The sequence below is a fragment of the Choloepus didactylus genome, chromosome X, assembly GCF_015220235.1.
Source record: "Choloepus didactylus isolate mChoDid1 chromosome X, mChoDid1.pri, whole genome shotgun sequence".
Lineage (NCBI taxonomy): Eukaryota > Metazoa > Chordata > Mammalia > Pilosa > Megalonychidae > Choloepus > Choloepus didactylus.
The window spans coordinates 128,955,075-128,974,331 of record NC_051334.1 but is presented as its reverse complement, the minus strand read 5'-3'; the positions used below and the strand labels follow the sequence as shown (position 1 = coordinate 128,974,331).

Below are 19,257 nucleotides of genomic sequence, written 5' to 3'. Positions count from 1 at the left end.
AGTGTTTCTATACCCTACTAATGAACAATCTGAAGAAGAAATCAAGAAAAAATTCCATTTACAATAGCAAAAGAATCTAATATCTAGGAATAAATTTAACCAAGGGTGTAAAAGACTTGAACATGGAAAACTACAAAACATTGCTGAAAGAAATTTAAAAAAAGACCTAAATAAATGGAAGGATATTCCATGTTCATGCACTGGAAGACTAAACATCATTAAGATGTCAATTCTACCCAAAGCAATTTACAGATTCAATGAAATCCCGGTAAGAATTCCAAAAGCCTTCTTTCCAAAAATGGAAAAGCCAATGATCAAATTTATATGGAAAACTACGGGGCCCTGAATAGCCAAAGCCATCTTGAAAACCAAGAACAATATTGGAGGATTCACACTACCTGATCTTAAAACTTATTACAAAGCCACAGTAATCAAAACAGTATGATACTGACATGAAGAGAGACATATAGACCAATGAAATCAAATTGAGAGTTCATGAATCAACCCTCACATTTATAGCCAACTGATTTTTGACAAGTTGGCAAAGACTACTCAACAGGGAAAGAATAGTCTCTTAAACAAATGGTGCCGGATTTTAAATGCAAAAGATTGAAGATGGACCCCTACTTCACCCCATATACAAAAATCAACTCAAAATGAATCAAAGACCTAAATATAAAAACCATAACTGTAAAACTCCCAGAAGACTATGTAGGGAAACATCTTCATGATTTTGCATTAGGCAATGGTTTGTTAGACTTTACACCAAAAGCACGTGCAATAAAAGAAAATATAGATAAATGGAACCTCATCAAAATTAAAATCTTTTATGCCTCAAAGAACTTTATCATGAAAATAAAATGGATCCTAAACAATGGGAGAAAATATTTAGAAACCACATGTCCGATAAGAGTTTAATATCCAGAATATATAAAGCAATCCTTCAAGTCAACAACAAAAGAAAACCTAATTAAAAATGCACAAAAGATTTGAATAGACATTCATCCAAAGAAGATATACAAATGGCCAAAATGCATATGAAAAGATGCTCAACTTCATTAGCCATCAGGAAATGCAAATCAAAACCACAATGAGATACTATTTTACACCCACTAGAATGGCTAGCATTAAAAATCCTTTCAAGTGTTAGAAAGGATGTGGCGAAATAAAAACACTCATTCGAGTGGCTGCGGTGGAGGGCGGGGCCTGCGAGCTCGGTCTTGCCGCCGTGTGGGAGCCATGGCGGCCTCTGAGGCGGCGGCGGCGGCGGGGCCCGCGGCTCTGGGCTCGGGCACCTCGGGCGTCTCGGGCGTCCCGGCCGTCCCGGCGGCCGCGAGGGGAGCCGCCGCCGCCTCGGGTCCTTGGGGTCCCCCGGGACGGCTGAGGGGCAGCCGACCGCGGCCCGCAGCGGCGAGGCAGCAGCCCGCATCTCCAGCGCTGCCTGCCCGGGAGCTGATCCAGCCGTCGGTGAGCGAGCTGTCCCGGGCCGTGCGCACCAACATCTTGTGCACCGTGCGCGGCTGCGGCAAGATCCTGCCCAACAGCCCCGCGCTCAACATGCACCTGGTCAAGAGCCACCGCCTGCAGGACGGCATAGTAAATCCAACAATAAGGAAAGATTTGAAAACTGTACCGAAATTCTACTGTTGTCCAATTGAAGGATGCCCCAGAGGCCCTGACAGACCATTTTCTCAATTCTCTCTTGTAAAACAGCACTTTATGAAAATGCATGCTGAAAAGAAGCATAAATGTAGTAAGTGCAGCAATTCTTACGGTACTGAATGGGACTTGAAAAGACATGCAGAGGATTGTGGCAAGACCTTCCAGTGCACATGTGGCTGTCCTTATGCCAGCAGAACTGCCTTGCAGTCACACATCTACCGAACTGGCCATGAGATCCCTGCTGAGCACAGGGATCCACCTAGTAAGAAAAGGAAAATGGAGAACTCCACAAACAACCAGAAGTTGTCAAAAAAGACTGTTGAATCATTGATCAATAAACCAACTTCTAGACCAGACACTCAAGAATTAGAAACTTCGGAAATAAAGGTAGTGGCTTCCTTTGAAGACTCTTGCAGCTCTAATGCCAGAAAACAGACTCTTAAAACACCTCCAAGATACCCTCAGAAGCTGCTTTTACCAAAGCCCAAAGTGGCTTTGGTTAAATTGCCTGTGATGCAGTTTTCTCCTGTGCCTGTCTTTGTGCCCACTACAGCCGACTCTTTGGCCCAGCCTGTGGTAGTGGGTGTGGATCACCAGGGCTCTGCCATGGGCGCCGTTCACTTACTCCCCTTGTCCATTGGAACCCTGATCCTCGGCCTAGATTCAGAGGCTTGCTCTCTTAAGGAGAGCCTGCCTCTCCCCAAAATTGTGAATCCCATTGCTGTCGAGCCAGTCAGTACAGGTGTTCAGGTGAACTTGGGTAAAAGTCCACCTCCTTCTTTACAACAACTAGGGAACACATGTCAGAAGCACAGCATTTCTTCCATCAACGTGCAGACAGATCTGTCTTACAGCTCACCAAGCTTCCTGCCTTCTGCCCAGTGGGCTTCCCCAGACTCCTCCGTATCGTCTTGTTCTCAAACTGATTTGACATTTGGTTCTCAAGTTTCACTTCCCATTAGTGTTCATACTCAAACATTGTTACCTAGTTCTAAAGTAACTTCATCTATAGCTGCTCAGACCGATGCTTTTTTAGATGATTGTTTCCAGTCAGGTGGGATCTCCAGAGAAACGCAAACCAGTGGAGTGCAAAGTTCCACAGATGACGGGGTACACATGGACCAAGCAATAATGTGTGGGGACATTTTTGAGAATGTCCATTCATCCTACAGGGTTTCTACAGACAGTATTATAAGCAACAGTTTGGTAGCAGATACTATAACTCATGGATTGTTATCTCAGAATGACCCTAAGACTTTAAATCAAGATATTGAGAAATCTGCATCAATTATAAACTTCAATGAGCAGAATAGTATTCTTCCTTCACAAAACATGACAGATAATCAGACCCAAACCATAGATTTATTAAGTGATTTAGAAAACATCTTGTCAAGTAACCTGCCAGGTCAGACGTTGGATAATCGCAGTCTTCTGTCTGACACAAACACTGAACCCGACACACAGCTCTCATCTGGCCCGACACAAAATCCCGGAATAGATTTTGATATCGAAGAGTTCTTTTCAGCCTCAAATATCCAAACTCAAACGGAAGAGAGTGAACTCAGCAATATGAACACTGAACCAGTCTTGGAATCCCTGGACATCGAGACCCAAACTGACTTTTTACTTGCAGACACCTCTGCTCAGTCCTACAGTTGTAGGGGAAATGCCAACTTCTTAGGCCTTGAAATGTTTGATACACAGACACAGACAGACTTAAACTTCTTTTTAGACAGCAGCCCTCATCTGCCTCTGGGCAGTATTCTGAAACACTCCAGCTTCTCCATGAGCACTGATTCATCTGACACAGAAACCCAAACAGAAGGGACTTCCACCAAAAACCTACCTGCTCTAGAAAGCAAAGTTCAGTTGAACAGTACAGAAACACAAACCATGAATTCCTGTTTTGAAACCCTGGGGAGTTTGTTTTTCACCAGCAATGAAACTCAAACAGCCATGGATGACTTCCTGCTAGCCGATTTGGCCTGGAACACCATGGAGTCTCAGTTCAGTTCTGTGGAAACCCAGACATGTGCAGAACTACAGACAGTCTCCAACTTCTAAAAGAGACGTCCCCGTATGGGGACAGCATTTACAGTTTTTTTCTGGATTTAGAAAATAGGGAATGGGGACAACAGTATTAACTATTGAATGTAGTTTATGCAGTTGCTTAGATTCTTTGCCTTTTGTACTTGTAAACATGAATTTGTGTATAAATATGAGTGTATTATAAAGTGTATGATGCTGATCTAAAAATGATTGTTTTTGTGTTGCATACCATTGCCCCTTCAAAACTTGTCTTTCCTTCTAAAAAAAATAGATGTACTTCACATCTTTAAAAACAATATTAGCCATTTAGCTGATGCCAAGCTTGGCGGGTACTACAGTAGAAACTTTTCAAATCTTTAAATGTTTTGTGTTGGAGTGTAACATACTTAAATTGCACATAAGATATATTTTTAAGAGTGCTTGTTAGAAATTCCTGTTTCCCGACAGTAGCCTGTGAAGTGGATGTAAACCTTAACGCTTAACATGGTTTGAGACCCATGCTGCCTACAGCTTCATCTGCTTTGCCATCCTACTCTTCTGACTTGAAGACACAAAGGAAAACTGTAATTGTCTCTCACTTTTGGAATAGTTTTCATGTAGTCAACTTCTCTACATGAGCTGCTGTTGATACCAATGTAAGTGTACAGTATTTTAATCACAAGAGGCTCATGGCTGAAAAATTATTGTGTAAAGGAATAGCAAGGGCTTACATGTAAACAGTGATCCTCCCAATTGAAATAACAGTAAGCCACCCCCAGCATGGAAACATTGGGGTGTACCCTACCAACATCCTACTGTCTACAGTAGTAGCAGCTTCCTAAAGTGCACCCACAGCCTGGATCTGAGCTTTATCACGCTGTTATGTTTAAAAAAAAAAAAAGTGGGAAGAGAACAGGACACTTCCCCCTAAATTTCTATGTGTGGCACTTCTATCTATAAGCTTAATAGGCCAAAAATGCAGTCTTTGATTATTTTAAAGTGACCCACCTTCCTTCATCCACCACTCATCTCTTTTCCTTGAATGGCTTCTCAAAGACATCAGTCTGGCAAGGGTATTATTTGTGCATTGAGGGTAGCAATTACAGAATAGAACCACCTAAAATATGGTAGTCTGCATTTTGCTTTATTTATTTTTAAGAAAGTTATACAAAACAGTCTTCTTCAAAAAGAATAAAGGCGGCAAAGACCTATTGTTCCAATTATCAAGAATATTTTTTTGTTTGGAGATGGAGCAAGGTCAAGTATGCTTTCAGGGTTTTCTTTATCTAGGAGTTCCTGCTTAATTGTTGGCCAACTTTCAGAAAAGTAAGAATCAGTGCAGTTTGTTAAGTGTTCTAAGTTTACAAAGAAATGCTCTGTCCCTTCTTTTCCAGGTGCTTGTGCTATTGAAGGCTAAATCCTCAGAAGAAAATCTAGTAAGGGGACTAAATTCCTTAAAGTAAATTGATGGTGTTACTACTAATTCATATTCCATATATCAGATACAGAGCAAGTGTTGGTAATGGGTAACATATATCCTGGGCAGATGAACTGAATTTGGTAGACAAAAGAGTTTGCTTTGATCACAGTTGCCTATGAATGTGGGTTTCAAAACAAAGCCTTAACTTAGAATTTCATTATGATTTAGAATCATTGCTGCCTTAATGTTTAAACATCTATTTAAGACCTCTTAATAAAGAAGAAATGCATGTTTGTTTATGGCTTTTTGTAAATATAAATGCATTGATCTATGGCTTAAACAACAAAAAACACTTTATTTCCTTGACAGTGTTTGTTAATCTAGCCAATAGAATTATTTGCAGAAAAATGGTGCATGTAATAGAACTGTACAAGAACTGCTCTCCCTCAAAAGCTTAGTTACCTGAATTGTTCTAAAAGTAATTGTAAAAACTGAAATTCAGTGATTAAAAACAAGAAAGAAAAAAAAAAAAAAAAAACACTCATTCATAGTTGGTGGATTCTTAGATATGACACCAAGCAACAAAAGAAAAACAGATAAACTAGACATCAACAAAATTAAAAACTTTCTGGCTTCAAAGGACACTATTAAAAAAGTGATCAACCTACAGAATAGGAGAAAATATTTGCAAATCATATATTTGATAAATGGACTTGTCTCTAGAATATATACTCATACAACTCAATAATGAAAAGACAGATCACCTAATTTAGAGTGGGCAAAGGACTTGAATAGACATTTCTCCAAAGAAGATATTCAATTGGCCAATAAGCACATGAAAAGTCATTAGTCATTAGGGAAATACAAATCAAAATCATAATGAGATATTACTTCACATATAGTAGGTTGGCTAGAATCAAAAAGTCAGATAATAACAGGTGTTGGTGAGGATATGGAAAAATCAAAACACTCATACACTGCTGGTGGGAATATAAAATGGTGCAGCCACTTTGGGAAATTGTCTGCCAGTTCCTCAAATGGTTACACAGAGTTTCAGCAATTCCACTCCTATTATATACCAAAAAGAACTGAAAACATATTCAAACAAATGCTTGTACATGAATGTTCATAGCAGCACTATTTATAATAGTCAAAAAGTGGAAACAACCCAAGCACATCACCTGATGAATGGATAAACAAATGTGGGTCTATTCATACAATGGACTATTATTCAGCCGTGAAAAGGAACAAAGCTCTGATACATGCAACAACGTGGATGAACCTTGAAAACATTATGCTAATTGAAAGAAGCCAAACACAAAGGAGCACGTATTGTATGATTCCATTTATATGAAATGTTCAGAATAGACAAATCCATAGACACAGAAAGTAGAGTGGTGATTGCCAGGGGCTGGGAAGAGAGGAGAATGGGTATTCACTGCTAATAGGCATGGTGTTTCTTTTTGGGATGTTGGAAATATTCTAAAATTAGATTGTGAGGCCTGCATAACTCTGTGAATATACTAAAACCCACTGAAATGGGTTAAAAAGAAAAACTTTGCATAGCTGCTTATTGCCTTGTGAATAAAGTCTAAACTCATTAATTTGACATTCAAGTCCCTCCCTTTCCCCAGCATCATTTGACCTTCCCCTGCCCCAGCATTACTGCTCACTACTCCTTTTTACTTTTCACATGCCTTTCTATCAACCAAAATAAATTCTTCACCATTACTCATTTACACTTTGCAGTTTCCTCTTTACTCTTGTTATTCCTTTTCCCTGGAACTTTTTCCTCACAACTCATCTTTCCATGTTTATATCCTCCTTCTCCCACAAGGCCCATTTCAAATGTTCCCTCTTACAATAAACCCTTTCCTGTTCTTCAACCCTAGCAGTAAGCCCACTAAAAAGTGTTTACTGAAGAAATCAAAGTACAAGTAGTTCTCCCATATAATGGGTGCCCCAACTCCCAAAGCCACAACTGCAATTCTTTCTTCTTTTCCAGGTCACAGCAATAACTCACTGCTTTGGTCACCTTACTAAGTCCCTGAGAACAGTTCCAAACTGCTATCCTCTCCCTTTCCTAAAACCCTATCCTTGATCAAGAAAGCACTGACATTACATTATGCCAGGGACGCCAGGTACAGTTGTATAGGTTGTGCACTGCACAACCCTAGTGGCGCCATTCAATTATAGTCTATGTGAATGGCACCTTCTCCTAGGGTTGTGCAGTGCACAGCTGTTTGTGGCAGCCCCTGCTGGGAAACATCCCTAAATTTTGGGAACAAAGCCAGAAACAGCACTCAAAGAGAGAATCAATTAACTACATTGCTGGTGAAAAATTGATATTTTCCATACCTTACCAAGAAATATTTCTTAAAAAGAAACCCAAGAGAATAACATGGTCACAGCATAAAACCAGTGTTTGCATGGAATTAGAAAACAGGAATGTTAAGAGAAAAATTGCTAATGTGTTTCCAGCAGTGAAGAGAGAAAAGGGCTCACATTCTAGTCACTATAAATTTGTGATGTACAATAGAAAAGGGACAGTTCTCCATGGCCTACCAAGGCCTACATGGTCTCTCTCATGAGACCCTTCAACTCCAGTAGGTTCTGATTTTAGGTTTAGCAAACAAGCCCTTGTTTAATTTGGCTTTAGAAACCTTGATATCTGGAAAGGTTTGACCTGGCTGATAGACTCAATGTTCTTATCACCATACAGGTTCTCTCTCATCATCAATCCATATGTCAGTCTTGTAGTTTATCAAGAAGTCTCTTGTAAGTTTGGGGAATGTGACTCCATTCCTTAGAAACCAACATCCCTTGGTAAGCCAGAAGAGAAGGGAAGAGGCGGCATGAGTAGAGAGACTTGGCCTTCTGGGGAGCCCCAAGATTCCCCCTCCTCTGACCCATTTAAGAGAGAATCATGCTGCTGCCTTGCCCTCAATCCCAGAAAAATACAACAGAATGATCTGATTGTCTTGAAACTCTTCAAGAAAACTCTGAAGCAACAGAGCATAGGCCAACCTGTGGGAAGATTAAATAATATCCAGTTGCCAGCAGGCAAGGAACCAACTGTGCCACATAGGAGTAAAGGTTTGCAGAGCTCTGCCACCATGTGACTATGGTCAAGATTTGGGGGGGGGGGGGGGGATAGAGGGGAATAGGGGAAGGGAGGTTGTTTTGTTTCAGAGGAGGGTGGCTTTTTCATTGAAAAAAAAAAAAAAACTTTTGGAGGTACCAATGGGCCCCTGCCCAGAAAGTTACGGGAAGGAGGCAGCCAAGGAGAAACAGCCGCGGACAGAGGGCAAGTCCCCTCCACGAAACTCCCCAGACCTCTGTACCACGCGGCTTATGGTCTCGGTCATGGAGGGTGGCTGCGAGGACTGAGCGGGACCTCAAGTGCAAAGCATGCTCCACGCGCATGGCCCGAGATGGTTGCTAAATAAATGGCGGCCATTAAGCAGGAAAGGTATGATCAGCGATGGAAAAGTTGCCAGCCTCAGCTACCACATATGAAAGAACACAAAAATTTCTCTGAGCATCACTATATGAAAGTCTGCCTAGAATTTCAAGAGCATGGGTTTGGATTGAATACTGCACAGTTCAAACAGCTGCTTATTTCAGCCCTAAAAGATCTGTTAGGGGAGGTAAGGAATGGACTGTGTTCTTGGTAGATTGAACATTCCTGAGATCTTTGTAAGAAATACAAGAAGAATGCCTTTCAAACATGTATTTGAAAACTATAAACTTGTATTTGAAATAACAGAAACAGATTTTCAGAAATGATGGATTTTTAGAAGGTAAGTTTGTTCTATTTAGACAAAGAACTTGCTAGAAAAGTGTTTATTGTAGCACAGTACTAATCAATGTATGGTCTAGAATGGCATCCTGAAAACTGCTTTTCTGCCCATTACAAAGAGATATGGGGCTTGTGCCAGAAAGAAAATTGGCACACCACATCCTTTTGTGCAAAAGTCTTGTTATGAGAAAAATGTCAGCTGAACTACACTGTGCTTAATGATACTGTTGATTTAGATTTAGATTTTGATTTAGATAAGCTCATTAGCTTATCATAGACAAGCACTTGGAGTAGTAATATTCTAGCATTCACTTGAAAACAGAAGTGCAGTTTTGGAAGTCTAGAAAGAACCCAAAGAATGAGAATTTTTAAGAAATTATCTCCAGATTCATATATTCTGTCAACTCAAAAACTGCTGAGTACCTTATCAAAATTAAAAACTTTTACTCTGCAAGAGACTCTGTTAAGAGAATGAAAAGGTTAATTACAGACTGAGAAAATATTTACAAACTAAATATCCAACAGAAGACTCATATCTCGAATATGTAAATAACTCTTGAAATTCAACAATGAAAAAGCAAACAGCCCAATTAGAAAATGGGCAAAAGATATTTCAAAGAAAAGGATGCACAGATTTCAAATAAGCACATAAAAGTGCATTTAGACTTCAGGGCGGGCCAAATTTAAAACCAGTTTGGGTGGTGGGGGAGGGAATTCACCCAATGGGAAATACAAATTAAGAGACATAGTCTCCATCACTTCCAATCCTCAAGTTTTGGTCCACTGGATTTTGAGCTCCTTGAGTAGATATGTCTTTTTAATGTCAAAACTGTATCAGTTTCGGCAAGATGGTGGATTGGTGAGGTGTATGTTTTAGTTACTCCTCCAGGGAAGTAGGTAGAAAGCCAGGAACTGCGTGGACTAGACACCGCAGAGCAATCTGACTTTGGGCATACTTCATACAACATTCATGAAAACGTGGAACTGCTGAGATCAGTGAAATCTGTAAGTTTTTGCACTTAGGGGACCCGCGCCCCTCCCTGCCAGGCTCAGTCACATGGGAGGAGGGGCTGTCAGCGCCGGGAAGGAGAAGGGAGAACTGCAGTGGCAGCTCTTATCGGAAACTCATTCTACTGATCCAAACTCCAACCATAGATAGACTGAGACCAGACACCAGAGAATCTGAGAGCACCCAGCCCAGCAGAGAGGAGACAGGCATAGCAAAAAAACAGCAAGACAAACTCAAAAATAAAAGCGGATGCTTTTTGGAGTTCTGGTAAACATAGAAAGGGGAAGGGCAGAGCTCAGGCCCGCAGGCTCATTTGCAAAACCCTAAGAAAAACTGATCTCTCTGCCCCCTGGATCTTTCCTTAATAGCCCTAATTGCTTTGTCTCTTAGCATTTCAATAATGGATTAGATCTGCCCGGAGGGCCCTTTTTTTCTTCTTCTTTTTTTTTTATCTTTTTTTCATTTTCTAAAACAATTACTGTAAGAAGCCCAATACAGAAAGCCTCAAAGACTTGCAATTTGGGCAGGTCAAGACAAGAGCAGAACTGAGAGCTCTGAGACAAAAGGCAATAATCCAGTGGCTGAGAAAATTCACTAAACACCACAACTTCCCAAGAAAAGGGGGGCGTCCTCTCACAGCCATCATCCTGGTGGACAGGAAACACTCCTGCCAGTCACCGGCCCCATAGCCCAGAGCTGCCCCAGACAACCGAATGTGATGGAAGTGCTTACAATAACAGGCATACACCACAAAATTGGGCATGGACATTAGCCTTCCCTACACCCTCAGCTGGTTGTCCCAGACTTGGGAAGGTGGAGCAGTGGGAATTAACAAGCCCCATTCAGACATCACTTCAGCAGACTGGGAGCCTCCCTACACAGACCGGCAGCACAGAACCACCTTGGGGGGACGGCACTCACCTGTGACATACCATAGTCATCCCGAAACAGAGGACCAGGGGGTGCAAGACCTGGAAGAGGGACCCGTTCACAAGTCTCAGGGGCCACACGCCAATACCAAGGACTTGTGGGTCAGTGGCAGAGACAAACTGTGGCAAGACTGAAATGAAGGATTAGACTATTGCAGCAGCTTTAAAACTCCAGGAACACCAGGGAGATTTGGTTGTTAGAGCCACCCCCCTCCCTGACCTCCCAGACACACGCTCCTTATACAGAGCGGCCAACACCAACTACACACACAAGCTTGGTACACCAATTGGACCCCACAAGACTTACTCCTCCACTCACCACAGAGGCAAAGCGGGGGAGAATTGGCTTGAGGGGAACAGGTGGCTCACAGACGCCACCTGCTGGTTAGTCACAGAAAGTGTACTCCACGAAGCTGTACACCTGACAAATTAGAGATAAGGATTTCAATTGGTCTACAAATCCTAAAAGAACCCTACCAAGTTAAGCAAATGCCAAGAGGCCAAAAACAACAGAAAATTTTAAAACACATGAAAAAACCAGACGATATGGATAACCCAAGCCCAAGCACCCAAATCAAAAGATCAGAAGAAATACAGTACCTAGAGCAACCAAATAAAGAACTAAAGATGGACGATGAGACCATGGCACGGGATATAAAGGACATCAAGAAGAGCATGGAACAGGATATAAAGGACATCAAGAAGACCCAAGAAGAGCAGAAAGAAGACATTGCAAGACTAAATAAAAAAATAGATGATCTTATGGAAATTAAAGAAACTGTTGACCAAATTAAAAAGATTCTGCATACTCATACTACAAGACTAGAGGAAGTTGAACAATGAATCAGTGACCTGGAAGATGACAGAATGGAAAATGAAAGCACAAAAGAAAGAATGGGGAAAAGAATCGAAAAAATCGAAATGGACCTCAGGGATATGATAGATAAAACAAAACGTCCAAATATAAGACTCATTGGTGTTCCAGAAGGAGAAGAAAAGGGTAAAGGTCTAGGAAAAGTATTCAAAGAAATTGTTGGGGAAAACTTCCCAAATCTTCTAAACACCATAAATACACAAATCATAAATGTCCAGCGAACTCCAAATAGAATAAATCCAAATAAACCCACTCCGAGACATATTCTGATCACACTGTCAAATACGGAAGAGAAGGAGCAAGTTCTGAAAGCAGCAAGAGAAAAGCAATTCACCACATACAAAGGAAACAGCATAAGACTAAGTAGTGACTACTCAGCAGCCACCATGGAGGCAAGAAGGCAGTGGAACGACATATTTAAAATTCTGAGTGAGAAACATTTCCAACCAAGAATACTTTATCCAGCAAAGCTCTCCTTCAAATTTGAGGGAGAGCTTAAATTTTTCACAGACAAACAAATGCTGAGAGAATTTGCTAAGAAGAGACCTGCCCTACTGTAGATACTAAAGGAAGCCCTACACACAGAGAAACAAAGAAAGGAGAGAGAGACATGAAGAAAGGTTCAGTATTAAAGAGATTCGGTATGGGTACATTAAAGGATATTAATAGAGAAAGGGAAAAATATATACGACAAACATAAACCAAAGGAAAAGATGGCTGATTCAAGAAATGCCTTCACGGTTATAACGTTGAATGTAAATGGATTAAACTCACCAGTTAAAAGGTATAGATTTGAAGAATGGATGAAAAAAATGAACCATCAATATGTTGCATACAAGAGACTCATCTTAGACACAGGGACACAAAGAAATTGAAAGTGAAAGGATGGAAAAAAATATTTCATGCAACCTACAGCCAAAAGAAAGCAGGTGTAGCAATATTAATCTCAGATAAAATAGACTTTAAATGCAGGGATGTTTTGAGAGACAAAGAAGGTCACTACATACTAATAAAAGGGGCAATTCAACAAGAAGAAATAACAATCATAAATGTTTATGCACCCAATCAAGTTGCCACAAAATACATGAGAGAAACACTGACAAAAGTAAAGGACGCAATTGATGATTCCATAATAATTGTAGGAGACTTCAAGACATCACTCTCTCCTATAGATAGATCAACCAGACAGAAGACCAATAAGGAAATTGAAAACCTAAACAATCTGATAAATGAATTGGATTTAACAGACATATACAGAACATTAAATCCCAAATCACCAGGATACACATACTTCTCTAGTGATCACGGGACTTTCTCCAGAATACATCATATTCTGGGACATGAAACAAGGCTCAATAAATTTAAAAAGGATGAAATTATTCAAAGCACATTCTCTGACCACAATGGAATATAATTAGAAGTCAATAACTATCAGAGACTTAGAAAATTCACAGATACCTGGAGGTTAAACAACACACTCCTAAACAATCAGTGGGTTAAAGAAGAAATGGCAAGAGAAATTGCTAAATATATAGAGACGAATGAAAATGAGAACACAACATACCAAAACCTATGGGATGCAGCAAAAGCGGTACTGAGGGGGAAATTTATAGCACTAAACGCATATATTAAAAAGGAAGAAAGAGCCAGAATCAAAGAACTAATGGATCAACTGAAAAAGCTAGAAAATGAACAGCAAACCAATCCTAAACCAAGTAGAAGAAAAGAAATAACAAGGATTAAAGCAGAAATAAATGACATAGAGAACAAAAAAACAATAGAGAGGATAAATAACACCAAAAGTTGGTTCTTTGAGAAGATCAACAAGACTGACAAGCCCCTAGCTAGACTGACAAAATCAAAAAGAGAGAAGACCCATATAAACAAAATAATGAATGAAAAAGGTGACATAACTGCAGATCCTGAAGAAATTTAAAAAATTATAAGAGGATACTATGAACAACTGTATGGCAACAAACTGGATAATGTAGAGGAAATGGACAATTTCCTGGAAACATATGAACAACCTAGACTGACCAAAGAAGAAACAGAAGACCTCAATCAACCCATCACAAGCAAAGAGATCCAGTCATCAAAAATCTTCCCACAAATAAATGCCCAGGGCCAGATGGCTTCACAGGGGAATTCTACCAAACTTTCCAGAAAGAACTGACACCAATCTTACTCAAACTCTTTCAAAACATTGAAGAAAATGTAATACTACCTAACTCATTTTATGAAGCTAACATCAATCTAATACCAAAACCAGGCAAAGATGCTACAAAAAAGGAAAACTACCGGCCAATCTCCCTAATGAATATAGATACAAAAATCCTCAACAAAATACTTGCAAACCGAATCCAAAGACACATTAAAAAAATCATACACCATGACCAAGTGGGGTTCATTCCAGGCAGGCAAGGATGGTTCAACATAAGAAAATCAATCAATGTATTACAACACATTAAAAATTCAAAAGGGAAAAATCAAAGGACCATCTCAATAGATGCTGAAAAAGCATTTGACAAAATCCAACATCCGTTTTTGATAAAAACACTTCAAAAGGTAGGAATTGAAGGAAACTTCCTCAACATGATAAAGAGCATATATGAAAAACCCACAGCCAGCATAGTACTCAATGGTGAGAGACTGAAAGTCTTCCCTCTAAGATCAGGAACAAGACAAGGATGCCCGCTGTCACCACTGTTATTCAACATTGTGCTGGAAGTGCTAGCCAGGGCAATCCGGCAAGACAAAGAAATAAAAGGCATCCAAATTGGAAAAGAAGAAGTAAAACTGTCATTGTTTGCAGATGATATGATCTTATATCTGAAAAACCCTGAGAAATCGACAATACAGCTACTAGAGCTAATAAACAAATTTAGCAATGTAGCGGGACACAAGATTAATGCACATAAGTCAGTAAGGTTTCTATATGCTAGAAATGAACAAACTGAAGAGACACTCAAGAAAAAGATACCATTTTCAATAGCAACTAAAAAAATCAAGTACCTAGGAATAAACTTAACCAAAGATGTAAAAGACCTATACAAAGAAAACTACATAACTCTACTAAAAGAAATAGAAGGGGACCTTAAAAGATGGAAAAATATTCCATGTTCATGGATAGGAAGGCTAAATGTCATTAAGATGTCAATTCTACCCAAACTCATCTACAGATTCAATGCAATCACAATCAAAATTCCAACAATCTACTTTGCAGACTTGGAAAAGCTAGTTATCAAATTTATTTGGAAAAGGAAGATGCCTCGAATTGCTAAAGAAACTCTAAAAAAGAAAAACCAAGCGGGAGGACTTACACTGCCTGACTTTGAAGCTTATTATAAAGCCACATTTGCCGGTTTGAATGTATTGTGTCCCCCAAATGCCATTATCTTTGTGGTTTTGTGGGGCAGAAGTTTTGGTGCTGGTTGGATTTGCTTGGAGTGTGCCCCACCCAGCTGTAGGTAATGATTCTGAGATGCTCCCATGGAGGCGTGGCCCTACCCATTCGGGGTGGGCCTTGATCAGTGGAGCCATATAAATGAGCTGACTCAGAGAGAGGGAACTCAGGGAGTGCAGCTGGGAGTGATGTTTTGAAGAGGAGCAAGCTTGCTAGAGAGGAACGTCCTGGGAGAAAGCCGTTTTAAGGCCGGAGCTTTGGAGCAGACGCCAGCTGCCTTCCTAGCTAACAGAGGTTTTCCAGACGCCATTGGCCATCCTCCGGTGAAGGTACCCGATTGCTGAGGTGTTACCTTGGACGCTTTGTGGCCTTAAGACTGCAACTGTGTAGGGAAATAAACCCCCATTTTATAAAAGCCTATCCATCTCTGGTGTTTTGCATTCTGCAGCATTAGCAAACTAGAACAGATTTTGGTACTGAGAGTGGGGTGCTTTTGCTGCTGAGTTTGCAAATACCAAACATGTTGGAACGGCTTTTCAAATGGATAAGGGGAAGATTCTGGAAGAATTGTGAGGAGCTTGATAGAAAAGGCCTAAACTGCTTTAAAGAGACTGTTTATGGAAATATGGAGTCTAAAGATACTTCTGATGAGGAGTTGAGCAGAAATGATGAATGTGTTGTTGCAAACTGGAAGAAAGGAGATCCTTGTTTTAAAGTGGCACAGAATTTGGCAAAATTGAGTCCTGGTGTCAGATGGAAGGAAGAATTCGAAAGCAACAACCTGGAATACTTAGCTGAGGAGATCTCCAGACTACGTGTGGAGCATATACCCTGGCTTCTCCTTGCAGATTATAGTAAAATGCAAGTGGAAAGAGATAAACTTACAACTGAACTCTTGGGTTCAAAGAGACCAGAAGCTGATTGCTTGGAAAATTACGAGCTTCCAGGGGGTGGAATCCCTGAAGCTACAGCCCAACGTGAGGATGTAACCAAACACGGAACCCAGCCGCCATTTCAGTACAAGCCAAGATTGGAGATGGAATTATCCAGAAAGGATTTGTGGAAAGTCCTACTGTCTGATGGCTTTGACCTCTGCATGCTTCATGCAAAGCCAACAGAATTTTTGCGAGATCTTTATAGACAGAGCCATTGCCGGTCTGGACTGGAGGAGACAGACAAGGAACAAATTGAAGGAAAAATTTCTTCAAAGACAGAGCCATGGAGGTTGAGGTCTGGAGTCAAGAGGTTTAGGGCTGGGAGAGCGGAGCAGCCCACATGCATGGAAAGGGTGAGTTTGCCCTGGAGGTCGAGGGTGGGCTTTCCGCCTCGATGCTCTGGAAGAGTTTTGCCACCTCAGGTCCCAAAGAGGTTGGAGCACATTCCCAGAGAATTGGGGAGAGCCTGGCTGCCACCACACTGTTCTGAAGGGGTTGAGCGTGTGCCCCGGAGATGGAAGGGAATCCGGGAGCTGCCCCGATGTTTGAGGAGGGTGGGGCCGAGAAGGTGGTCTCCCCAATGTGTGGATATGTTGGAGCACTCACCCAAGCATTTGGAGAGGAAATAGCTGCCAAAAAGGCCCTTGGGAAGGGTTAGGCTCCCGCTCTCTCAAGCCCCAAGGATGCAACATTGTTCTGTAAATGACTCTCGGACTTTGAAATCTAATGGAGTTTGTCCTGCGGGTTTTAGGAACTGTTTTGCTCCTGTTAACCCTGTTTTCCTTACTGTTTCTCCTTATGGCAATGGAAATGTTTATCCTATGAATGTCTGTCCTTTGTATATTGGGAGCACATAACTTGTTCTAAGTTCACAGATCCAAAGCTAGAGGGGAATTATGCCTTAGGACTGACCATGCCTAAATTGATTTTGATGGGATTTTGTACTTGACTATTGTTACTGAGATGATGTAAGTTTTTGTGAGATTGTGATGGGATGGATGTATTTTGTATTTGGAAAGATAATGTCATTTTGGGGTCCAGGGGGTGGAATGTGCCGGTTTGAATGTACTGCGTCCCCCAAATGCCATTATCTTTGTGGTTTTGTGGGGCAGAAGTTTTGGTGCTGGTTGGATTTGCTTGGAGTGTGCCCCACCCAGCTGTAGGTAATGATTCTGAGATGTTCCCATGGAGGCATGGCCCCGCCCATTCGGGGTGGGCTTTGATCAGTGGAGCCATATAAATGAGCTAACTCAGAGAGAGGGAACTCAGGGAGTGCAGCTGTGAGTGACGTTTTGAAGAGGAGCAAGCTTGCTAGAGAGGAACGTCCTGGGAGAAAGCCGTTTGGCCGGAGCTTTGGAGCAGACGCCAGCTGCCTTCCTAGCTAACAGAGGTTTTCCAGACGCCATTGGCCATCCTCCGGTGAAGGTACCCGACTGCTGAGGTGTTACCTTGGACGTTTTGTGGCCTTAAGACTGTAACTGTGTAGCGAAATAAACCCCCGTTTTATAAAAGCCTATCCATCTCTGGTGTTTTGCATTCTGCAGCATCAGCAAACTAGAACACCACAGTTGTCAAAACAGCATGGTACTGGCACAAAGATAGACATATAGATCAATGGAATCGAATTGAGAATTCGGAGATAGACCCTCAGATCTATGGCCGACTGATCTTTGATAAGGCCTCCAAAGTCACTGAACTGAGCCATAATGGTCTTTTCAACAAATGGGGCTGGGAGAGTTGGATATCCATATCCAAAAGAATGAAAGAGGACCCCTACCTCACACCCTACACAAAAATTAACTCAAAATGGACCAAAGATCTCAATATAAAAGAAAGTACCATAAAACTCCTAGAAGATAATGTAGGAAAACATCTTCAAGACCTTGTATTAGGTGGCCACTTCCTAGACTTTACACCCAAAGCACAAGCAACAAAAGAAAAAATAGATAAATGGGAACTCCTCAAGCTTAGAAGTTTCTGCACCTCAAAGGAATTTCTCAAAAAGGTAAAGAGGCAGCCAACTCAATGGGAAAAAATTTTTGGAAACCATGTATCTGACAAAAGACTGATATCTTGCATATATAAAGAAATCCTACAACTCAATGACAATAGTACAGACAGCCCAATTATAAAATGGGCAAAAGATATGAAAAGACAGTTCTCTGAAGAGGAAATACAAATGGCCAAGAAACACATGAAAAAATGTTCAGCTTCACTAGCTATTAGAGAGATGCAAATTAAGACCACAATGAGATACCATCTCACACCAATTAGAATGGCTGCCATTAAACAAACAGGAAACTACAAATGCTGGAGGGGATGTGGAGAAATTGGAACTCTTATTCATTGTTGGTGGGACTGTATAATGGTTCAGCCACTCTGGAAGTCAGTCTGGCAGTTCCTTAGAAAACTAGATATAGAGATACCCTTCGATCCAGCGATTGCACTTCTCGGTATATACCCGGAAGATCGGAGAGCAGTGACACGAACAGATATCTGCACGCCAATGTTCATAGCAGCGTTATTCACAATTGCCAAGAGATGGAAACAACCCAAACGTCCTTCAACAGATGAGTGGATAAATAAAATGTGGCATATACACACAATGGAATACTACACGGCAGTAAGAAGGAACGATGTTGTGAAACATATGACAAAATGGATGAACCTTGAAGACATAATGCTAAGCGAAATAAGCCAGGCACAAAAAGAGAAATATTATATCTTACCACTAATGTGAACTTTGAAAAATGTAAAACAAATGGTTTATAATGTAGAATGTAGGGAAACTAGCGATAGAGAGCAATTAAGGAAGGGGGAACAATAATCCAAGAACAGATAAGCTATCATGGGTAAATTTAATGTTCTGGGAATGCCCAGGAATGACTATGGTTTGTTAATTTCTGATGGGTATTGTAGGACCAAGTTCACAGAAATGTTGCTATATTAGGTTACTTTCTTGGGGTAGACTAAGAACACATTGGAAATAAAGCAGTTATCTTAGGTTAGTTGTCTTTTTCTTACTCCCTTGTTATGGTCTCTTTGAAATGTTCTTTTATTGTATGTTTTTTTTAATTCTTTTTTAATTGTTTTTTTATTTTTCATACAGTTGATTTAGAAAAGAAAAAAAAGTTTAAAAAAAAAAAAAGGAAAAAAATATGCAGAGCTCCCTTGAGGAGCTGGTGGAGAATGCAG

At 40.7% G+C, this 19,257-nt stretch overlaps 3 protein-coding genes across 17 annotated transcripts in view; 2 read left to right on the top strand and 1 right to left on the bottom strand.

Moving 5' to 3' along the window:
- TMEM164 (transmembrane protein 164) overlaps positions 1-19,257 on the bottom strand; it is a 318,291-nt gene that overhangs the window by 219,060 nt on the left and 79,974 nt on the right. The window lies entirely within an intron of this gene.
- LOC119523663 (ATM interactor-like) lies at positions 1,240-4,006 on the top strand. Its single transcript, XM_037822465.1, has one exon. It carries the CDS (start codon positions 1,240-1,242, stop codon positions 3,724-3,726), a length of 2,487 nt encoding a protein of 828 aa, XP_037678393.1. The 3' UTR covers positions 3,727-4,006.
- LOC119523262 (nucleoporin p54-like) overlaps positions 8,354-19,257 on the top strand; it is a 61,964-nt gene continuing 51,060 nt past the window's right edge. The window contains exon 1 of the mRNA XM_037822033.1: positions 8,354-8,483. Coding sequence (XP_037677961.1) covers positions 8,354-8,483 — 130 coding nt within the window. The remainder of the gene's footprint in view (positions 8,484-19,257) is intronic.

Coding starts and splice junctions, on each gene's coding strand:
- LOC119523663 (XM_037822465.1), top strand. CDS start 1,240: ATGGCGGCCTCTGAGGCGGCGGCGGCGGCGGGGCCCGCGGCTCTGGGC.